This window comes from Lotus japonicus, chromosome 1, assembly GCF_012489685.1.
Source record: "Lotus japonicus ecotype B-129 chromosome 1, LjGifu_v1.2".
Classification (NCBI taxonomy): Eukaryota; Viridiplantae; Streptophyta; class Magnoliopsida; order Fabales; family Fabaceae; genus Lotus; species Lotus japonicus.
In genome coordinates, this window is record NC_080041.1 from 47,227,875 (window position 1) to 47,238,116 (window position 10,242).

General features: G+C 39.2%; 1 protein-coding gene across 1 annotated transcript; it reads left to right on the forward strand.

Annotated features, from left to right (window-relative positions):
• Positions 1–316: 316 nt before the first annotated feature.
• LOC130736761 (uncharacterized) lies at positions 317–3,902 on the forward strand. The gene is made up of 2 exons (XM_057588571.1): positions 317–991; positions 2,945–3,902. The coding sequence occupies exons 1-2, from the start codon at positions 387–389 to the stop codon at positions 3,387–3,389; spliced, it is 1,050 nt and encodes a 349-aa protein (XP_057444554.1). The 5' UTR covers positions 317–386; the 3' UTR covers positions 3,390–3,902.
• Positions 3,903–10,242: the final 6,340 nt, after the last annotated feature.

The following is a 10,242-nucleotide window of genomic DNA, read 5'->3' on the forward strand; positions in this document are numbered from 1 at the left end:
AATTCGATACATCAAAAAGAAAATAATTTGTTTAGAGTGGCATATTTACTTTTCCGATGTATCAAAAAAAAAGAGTGGCATATTTACTTACTTTGATCGAAATTTTAATAAAATAAGTGTCATGACGGCCAACCGTGAAAAAACAAGAAACCAAAAGTAAAAAAGGAAAAAATCAATTACCCGAAAAAACTAGTAACGTAAATTAAAAAAGGAAAAAATGAATTACCCGAAAAAACAGAAACTAAACGGGTAAGTCATAAAGACAAATGGACCCACCGGCATATGGTTATATATAAATATATCCAACACCTCCTCCTCCAATCTTCACTGAGCCACCAACTGTAACCGTGCCGGAACTTCAGAGAGAGAGAGAGAGAGAGAGAGAAATGGGCATGGATTACTACAACGTGTTGAAGGTGCATCGAAACGCGAGCGATGAGGATTTGAAGAAAGCGTACAAGAGGCTCGCGATGAGTTGGCACCCTGACAAAAACCGTGACAAAAAAATCGAAGCCGAAAACAAGTTCAAGCTCATCTCTGAAGCTTACGACATTCTCAGCGACCCGCAGAAGCGTCAGATCTACGATCTCTACGGCGAGGAGATTCTCAAGTCCGGTCAGTTTCCGCCGCCATCATCTGCTGCTTCATCCTCACGCGCCGCCGCGTACCGCAACCACCACTACCAGCAACAGCAACAGCAACAGCAACAGCAGCAACAGCGTCAGAACGCCACCTCGGGGTTCCGGTTCAACCCGCGCGATGCTGATGATATTTACGCTGAGTTCTTTGGGTCTGATGGCGCCGACGCTGGTGGCGGGCCGTCGCGGAGGGATAGTTTCTTTAGGACCTCGAATGGCGGTGCTGCGTTTGGCGGCGGACCGGCTAGGAAGGCGCCTGCTGTGGAGAACGCGCTGCCGTGTAGCTTGGAAGACCTTTGCAAAGGTGTCATGAAGAAGATGAAGATTTCGAGGACTGTCTCTGATTCTTATGGGTAAAATTATCTAACCTTGCTAATGATTTGTGTTCTTGAAATTCTGTGTTTCTGTTAATTATTCATTCTGAGATTGTGGTTGATTCAATTTCAAACTAATTTTCATCCAAGATTGAATGTTAAACCCTAAATTATAACCTGACCTACAAATGTAGTGCATTGGTTGAATTGCTGTGGTTCTTTAAGTGATTATATGTCGAAAAGATTGTTTTTTTATCAGTTTAAAGGTGTTATGGAGTATATATGAACTTATGAAGTAGATTGAACTGTGTTTGATGCCAAATTCTCCATCTACTCTGACAAATTCTATGTTAAAGCATTAACATCAACTGTACATTTTACTTGCAAATATCAAATTCTGTTTATGACATTGAAGTCTTGCCCTTCAATTGATATCATGGCGACTCCCCGTTTGACTTTGCTTGTTTAGTAATAGACCTATATTACCCCTGATGGTTGATTGTTCTTGAAGTCTGTATCCTTGACTGGTTTGGTAATATGGCTTCATTGATTTTGTAATTTTTTTTCTTTTGCTTCCTGAAAAACAATATTCACTTTCTGTTATCTCAGTGAGAGACAGGTAATGAGGGCCATGCACACTTCACATTTACTTGGGCTGAACCTAGTTAATGTATTAGTACTGCTAAAGTTGAGACTATCAGGACACGACCTCCTTGACATTTGTGTAGTGTATGGATTGAGACAAATGAATCCTTGTTTTTACTTTCCCCACATCTTGATTTGAACTGATTGCTTTAGTGGTTTGTTTCTGATATAAATGAACTTTAGGCTTCCCCACATAAATTTCAAAAATAATCTCATCACCTTCCATTTTTTCAGAGACACAGCCCTAGATTTTGCGTATCTTTATGAAAGATAATTCATTCACACTTTACTGTGTGAATTCAAATACTGTACTAATCTGGTCCAGTGATTTGAAGTTTATCTCAACACATAATTGAGTATGGCAAATTTAAAATTTACCATCCTGATTTTTGGTCTCTTCTGATACTTGGGAATCTTAACTGCCATTTTCCACTATCTTTTTGGAATTTATGCTGCATTTTGCTCTCTTCTGATTCTTCTTGATGCTTGTATGGTTCTGTGTAGATTATTACTTCCATTTTGGAAGTGAAGTGATAATAGTTTATAGATTCATTTCATTGAGTTTTCTTATATTCACCATTGAGAAATCATGCTGTTCTTATTGGGCGAGATAATCCAGATGACAGTTGTTTAAATTTATAGTAGAAAGCTCTCTAGTCTTCACTGTTAACATATCTGGCAGTTGCTTAACCACTTTAACAGTTACGCTGACTAAGTATGAGTCTGATAACAGCCTACCTCTACTCAACTAATTACTCTAATATGTTAAATTTAAGTCTCCATCTTAATACTTGTTGTTCTCATCTTTTCTAGGATGACTTGAGATAATGTTTTGTGTTTATTAGCCATCATTGAGTTTAACGTGGTTTGCTTGACAGGGAAGGCTTTTGTCATTATAAGTCTTATAATTGCAAATTAAATCTATTTTGCTGTATATACACTGGATTATTGGGGATTGTGAGACTTTAAAGGAGGAAGCAAATAATCACAAATATATAGAAGCAGTGTATGGTTTACAATGGATGAACAATGATTTTGATTGAAATATGTACAGAGAGTCAAGGTAATGGTGAGTCTTGGCCCAATGGTAAGGTTGCTGGCCTTGTAACCTGTTGGTCATGAGTTGCAGAACAGCCTTACTATCTGCTTTCCAGTGTAAGAAGAAACAGGGAAATAATTGACTTGTTATACTAACAACACGTTGTATAGACAATTGTGTTTATTTGCCTTTTTACATATTATTGACATGCTCACCTTTTTGGAAAAAGTTCTGCTGTGGTTCTTTTACATCTGAGAAATTGAAATTTATGTTTGTTTACAATGTTTGACATTTAAATTTTATTTCAGCAATTGCCGGAATGTGGAGGAGATCTTGACTATTGAGGTAAAACCTGGCTGGAAGAAAGGAACGAAGATTACCTTCCTGGAGAAGGGTAACCATGAGCCTGGTGTCATCCCTGCAGATCTAATTTTCGTGATAGATGAGAAACCACATGCTGTTTATAGAAGGGAGGGTAATGATCTGGTGATTAACCAGGAGATTACACTTCTTGAGGCCCTTACAGGTAAAACCTTGAATCTCACTACCTTGGATGGAAGGAGTCTATCGATCCCATTGACAGATATTGTCAAACCTGGTGCTGATGTCGTTGTCCCTAATGAAGGGATGCCGATATCAAAAGAGCCTGGGAAGAAAGGGAATTTAAAAATTAAGCTGGACATCAAGTATCCTTCAAGGCTTACTGCAGAGCAGAAATCTGATCTGAGGAGAGTTTTAGGTGGAATCTCATGAAAGTTTGAGTTTGGTTTTTGGTGTCACTGATGAATGCAGATTGTAAATATAGGACAGGAATCTCTACTGGTAAATTTAAGTATTAAGAGTCTGATTGGTTTATCGTTAGAAAGTACGTAAATGAAAAAATATCACATGTTGAGACATTTTCTGTTGAAGTGTCTCGAGATGTGTTACTTTTCCGTTTTCATACTTTCTAACCGTAAACCAAGCCGACACTTAGGACTAGCATAACGTGGGCCCATACTTATTGCTTGCACTTTTTGCAGGGTAGGAGACAAAAGTGACTTTTTGGAAATGATTTTATTTTAAGCGTCAATCTTAGGTCAATTCTACTTTTTTTTTACAGCAAGGTCAATTCTACTTATTTTCCATTATTTTTGCGTCAGCTTATTTTGCTTTTGATTTAACTCGAATATTGCTCGAGTCTTGATAGAATCACTATGAGTCGTTTATTCTATGAAAATGTATATACTGATTGATTAATTTATTTGTTGGAAGTTACTTTATTGATATGCTGTTCTTTTACGGTTTAAATTACGACATGGGATGCCTATGCCTGCCTTATATTACAGTCTCGTTTTTTCTGCTGTAAAACCATGATTATAATGAGGCAAAATTTTCACTATCAATAAACTGTTGTGCATGTATTTAAAAATGTTATATATTTATCCCTCTAAAGTTTCAGTATACTACATAACTTTCATTGTGTAGTCACGACGTGTGTGTATTTTTTTTGGCTTCACCTGAAACACTTAGGGTCTGTTTGATTGCAGTTCTAGTTTTCAGTTTTTAAAACAGTTTTCAGAAATAATTCTTAAAAACAGTTTTCAGAAGAAGAAAACAGTTTGAATGACATGTTTTCAAACATTTAGAAAACTGATATCTGAAAACTTAAAACTGAAACTGAAAACATCTTTTAACTGTTTTAGTTTTTTAGTTTTAAAAACTGAAAATGAGAACTGTTTTCAAAAACTGTTTTTGAAAATAGGTCTTCAAAAACTGTTTTTGAAAACAGGTCTTACCAAACAAGTTTTCAGTTTTTAAAAATTGAAAACTGTTTTGGAAACGGTTAACAAACTGGCCCTTACTCTCTTACCTAAGTTTAATGTAAATTTCTTTTACAAATTGGATAAATGGTGTTAGGGTTTGACTTGAATAAAGGGAAGAAAAATGCTAAAAAAATTCTTATTGATCAGTATAGACCTGACTACCTTATATAAATTAAAGGAATATTTATTAATATTAGAAAAATGTTAGCAACACTCATATATATATATTTTTTAGTCCGAACTAAACTTTCTAATTTGTTAGGTTAATCAGTTCATTTCACCTAAAATCTGATTAACTAATTACAATCGGTCCAATTCTCATATATATATATATATATATATATATATATATTATATATAGTAAGTTAGCATTCCCCATATATATATGTGTGTGTAGGGAATGCTAACTTATTCCCACTTGTTTTTTAGAAGAAGTTAGCAACACCTTTTTAATTAGACAAAAAATCCAACACTCTCTTATTAAAGTCAACTTAAACTGGAGGGTGGTTATGTAATTTCGGTTTCAGTTTTTAATTTAAAAAACTTAATTTCTCTCTCCTTTGATTTCCGTTCAACTCTCTCCCCTTTTCTCTCTCTTCTTCCCCCAACTTCTTCTTCCTCCATCAGACATCCCTCAGGTTATGTTTGGATTGATGGAACATAATGGAGCGGAGCGGAATGGAATATAATGGAATGGAATGGAGCGGAGCGGAATGGAATAAAAATTTCATTCCATTGTTTGGATATTTTATGACGAAGCGGAACAAAGTTACCACTCCATTGTTTGGATAATAGACGGAGCGGAATGGGTTATAATTTTTGTTATTCCTATATTACCCTTATTTTAAAATAAAAGACAAGCTGAAAAACCAATTGAAAATTGGTAGCCAATATTCAATATCTTATAATCTGGTGTGTCTAACAACTGGAATATGAATGCTCCTATATTCCGATCGAGTATTGAAGACATGAGCATACCAAGTACCAACAAGTTTCAAATTTATTTTTTCAGATAAGCAATGAATTAATACTAATAAAGAGGCACAATGAGTGTCAACTTTACACAGAGTAATAGAAAACAAAAAACATAGAACAGATAGAGAAAATGTACACGAAATGAAACAAGAAACAAAGAGAGGAACAAGGGATAATAACATAAAACAAAAGCAAGGGCCCTTCTAAGTTATCACCAAATCATGTGGGTTCCTTCAGTCTTCAGAGAAGCAAACACGCGTACCTAATAAGGAGGTCAAACATCAGAGTAATTAGAATTCTTTCCCTTCCAAATAGTCAGAATTAAACACAAACCATCATCTTCAAATAAGTTAGAAAATAATCATCCTCAATATCCATCTTCAAATAAGTTTCAAATTTATTATCACTAGCACAATAACGTGAAGTTGCAGAGATTCTGCCCAGAACTATTTCAATTGTTACGTGATGGGAGAAAATTAGGGCCACCAACTAGGAGAAGTTATGTATGGAGGTTACCATGGGTAGAATAGTATTTTCATAATTTAATTAAGTGATGAGTTTTTCTTTCCATTCCTTTCCATCCAATTTGGGGGAGCAAATATGAAGGAAAGTAATGGAGCATGATGGATCTTGGACCACTACTTACCACTCCCTTCCATCATATTTTAAATAAAACAAACAATGGATCACTCCCTCCTCCCCCACCACTCCACTCCACTCCATCCCCCTCCCCCAATCCAAACAAAGCCTCACAATTTTTTTTTCTCCTTCTTCTCTTTTTTTGAAAACTCTAGTATGCTATGCTTATCAAGTACCAGGGCTGGAAAGTTACTGTTGGTGGGCGGGGTAAAAATTTCTTCTTTATGATCATTAATTACATGCAGAACTTAATTTGGTGTCATCTGATGATCTGAGTAGTTTCCCATTCTCATGTGATTTTACAATATCTAAGGCACCATTTTCATGACGGGATGCTCTGGCCAATTGCAAAGTTTTTTGTCATATGGTGGGGAGGGAATGAAAAAGAGAAGTGATAATGGAGGAAGAGGGGAACGATTCGCTCTATATAGAGAAGGGTTAGGGATTAGGAGAGAGATTGTGTTTTTTTTTTCAGATTTAAAAAAATTAAAATGCAAATTACTTAAATACCCAAACAAGTTGTGTTCGTTTGAAAATAAAAGAATGGGTTTTTAGTCCAATTAAAAAGGTGTTGGTTACTAGCTTACTCCTTCTAAAAAATAAGTGGGAGTAAGTTAGCATTCCCCTATATATATATATACTAGTATTTTATACCCGTGTGATGCACGGGGGATTTTCATTTTTTTTATTGCGTATAATTTTAAAATATGTGTTATTGTTGTTATATGTATTAAAAGATAATGGACATTGATATTAATATCACTCGCACCTATCATTATTGGACTGGGCGGAGCATAAAGACTTCCATGCCCGCCCAAACAAGGAGTCAGCCAGGCGAAGGAAGACATGGCGGGTGAAACACTGATGATTCTTGCCCTCCCCTTTAGACGGACCCACAAGCCAGCTGGAAGATTCTTCTAGATTTGTCTTGTATCATAGGGATTTGGGCTCTAGTTGTCAGGCCCAAATGTAGGAAAGGTCCATATCATGACCAACCCTCTATAAAATGCAAGGTCATCACCTTGTACTGCAGATTTTTAACAATTAATGAGAATGTTCCATTTTTATTACATCCTTGCTATTTAGGTGCTCTGCTAGGGTTTGCTTTCTATTCCTCTTCTGACGTAAACTTACCTTAGGACAGAACATTGGCGCCGTTTGTGGCTCTAACCTAGATCTACCAGTGACGTAGAGGGTGAGAGTTACGATTCATGGAGACCCGTTCGTGCGGCGTGGGCCGCCGTGATCATCGCCGGAGGGGTGGTGGTCGTCAGGGCGGACGCGGCGGCGGTCGAGACAACAATCGTGCAATACTTCAAGAGCAAGAGCAGAAGGCTTCCTCGGAAGGTGTTCACTCGGTGGCGCAGTCACCAGCGTCGCTGGTGAATTTAGCTCCGGGAAAGCCCTCAGATCTGATAGCCAAATCAGATCCAGGTGTCAGGCGACGATCAACGCCGCCTGAGTACGTAAACTTAGAGGATCTTAAAAACAGCGCTCCGAGGAAAACACAAGAAGTGATAACGGGTATCACACCCGCGACTTTGAAGCAAATGTTGGATACTTTGCAAAAGGTCCAAAACCAAAACGAGCAGTTACAAGCCCAGGTGGAATATTTAACTCAGAGGCAAGATTTTAAACAAGGACAACATCTTGAGGCTGAGGACGTCGTCGAATTTCAACCTTTTGTTCCAGCCATCACCAAGGTGGACATACCAAAGCATTTGCAAACGATGGCATTAGACGCCTTTTCGGGCGACTCTGATCCCATGGCACATTTGAGATACTTTAACACCAAGATGGTAATTGGTGGGGCGACGGACGAGGTGAAGTGTAGATTATTGCCTTCAACATTCAAGGGAATGGCGATGCAGTGGTTCATCAGACAACCACCCTTCTCCATTGACAATTTTACAGATTTGTCTACTCAATTCTCCGCCAACAAAACTACAAAAGCAACTATGTTTGACCTCATCAGCATACATCAACAGCCAGGAGAGAAGCTAAAAACCTACATGGCGCGCTTCAGTAAGATGGTTGTTCAACTGGAGGAGGATAACCCGGATGTATGCCTGGCGTCTTTCAAAAATGGCCTTAGGGCGGGGGATTTGAATCGAGATTTAACAAGGCGACCAGCGAGGGACATGATGGATCTTCGCGCTCGCGTTCAGGAATTCATCCTAATTGAGCAAGACGATCAGAAAAAACAAGAAAGGGAGGAGGGGCGAAAACATACCCAGTCCAGCGGTGTTTCGCAGGAGAAACCCAAGGCTGGAAAGGAAACAAGGATAGCTCAAACTCCACGAATGCCAAGGCCTGGACCATATCAAAACTCCAAACCCGGATTCCAGAATACATGGCACAGAAATCCCCAAGGTACCACTACAGCCTCGGCTGGTCAACATGGTGTCTCGCCAACTCCAGTTCCACTTACTAAGTTGAATGCTCCCCTAAGCACCATATTGAAAGCAGTTGGACAGACAAATGTTGTGCAATATCCACCGCCGCCTCGGCGACCACCAACTAATGTGGATACAAACAGATGGTGTGAGTACCACAAAACGTTGGGGCACACCACGGATAATTGTTGGAACTTGCGGCGGGAGATTGATCGGTTGATCAAGGCTGGCCATCTGGCAAATTTTGTTAAAGAGGCAGCAACACCAGAGGCTACTAAGGTAACTCAAGGGGACAAAGGAAAAGGAAAGGAGATGGTGGAAGAATTGGGCGACCCTGTTGGGGAATGCTCATCCATTGCAGGGGGATTTGGAGGGGGCGCGATTTCTAGCAAGGCCAGGAAGCGTTATGTGGCGGCAGTACATTCCATGCACGAGACGAGGGCGAATGTTGGTTGAATCACTCTCCCATTATATTCACCCCTCAGGATTTTGCACATGTAATCCCTCATGACAACGACCCGATTGTAGTAATGATCAGGGTTAACAATTACATGACGAAAAAAGTGTTTTTAGATCAGGGATCTTCGGCGGACATCATTTATGGAGATGCCTTTGATCGCCTGGAGCTAAAGGGGGCAGACTTGAAACCATATAAAGGAACCCTGGTGGGATTTACAGGGGATCGTGTCAATGTGCGGGGATACGTGGAAATATCAACGGCCTTTGGTGAAGGAGAGTTTATCAAGAAATTTCAAGTAAAGTATCTAGTATTGGCGTGTAGAGCCAATTACAATGTACTTTTGGGGCGGGACACCCTTAACAAGTTATGCGCCGTAATTTCAACCGCTCATTTAACTGTCAAATACCCAGCCTGCAATGGGAAGGTCGGGGTCCTACGCGTAGATCAGAACGCAGCAAGAGAATGTTACCTAAGAAGTGTGGCGCTCTATGGGCGAAAGGCCGCCAAGGAAAGCCACCATATCTCAGAAATTTTTCCACAAGAAGGATTTAGTTTAGACCCAAGGGATGATGCTGATGATTTCCGCCCACAACCTTTGGAAGAAACCAAATCGGCGCAAATCAAGGATAAGGTTTTGAAGATTGGCAGCAGTTTAACAAAAGAGCAGGAGGAAAGGTTGATCACCCTTTTGGGCGATAATTTGGATCTCTTTGCGTGGACAATTAATGATGTACCAGGGATTGACCCCAATGTGATCACTCATAAACTATCCATACGGCCAGGGGCGACACCAGTCATCCAGCCAAGGCGAAGAATGAGTGATGAAAAGAACAAGGCAGTGCAAGTAGAAACTGAAAAATTAATCAAGGCTCAATTCATTCGAGAGGTGCAGTACCCAACTTGGCTCGCCAATGTAGTGATGGTTAAGAAAGCCAATGGGAAATGGGGAATGTGCACGGATTACACAAGTTTGAACAAAGTTTGTCCCAAAGATTCATATCCTCTTCCCAATGTTTATAAATTGGTGGATGGGGCTTCCGGAAATGAACTTTTAAGTCTCATGGATTTATACTCTGGGTATAATCAAATCATGATGCATCCCTCGGACGAGGAAAGTACAGCATTCATGACTAATCAGGCGAATTATTGTTACAATACCATGCCTTTTGGTTTGAAAAATGCGGGAGCTACATACCAACGTCTCATGGATAAAAAATTTTCTAGTCAAGTTGGCAGGAATATGGAGGTATATGTGGATGACATGATCGTTAAGTCCGCCAGGTCTAGTGATCATGGCGATGATCTTAAGGAGGCATTTGCCCAACTGAGAA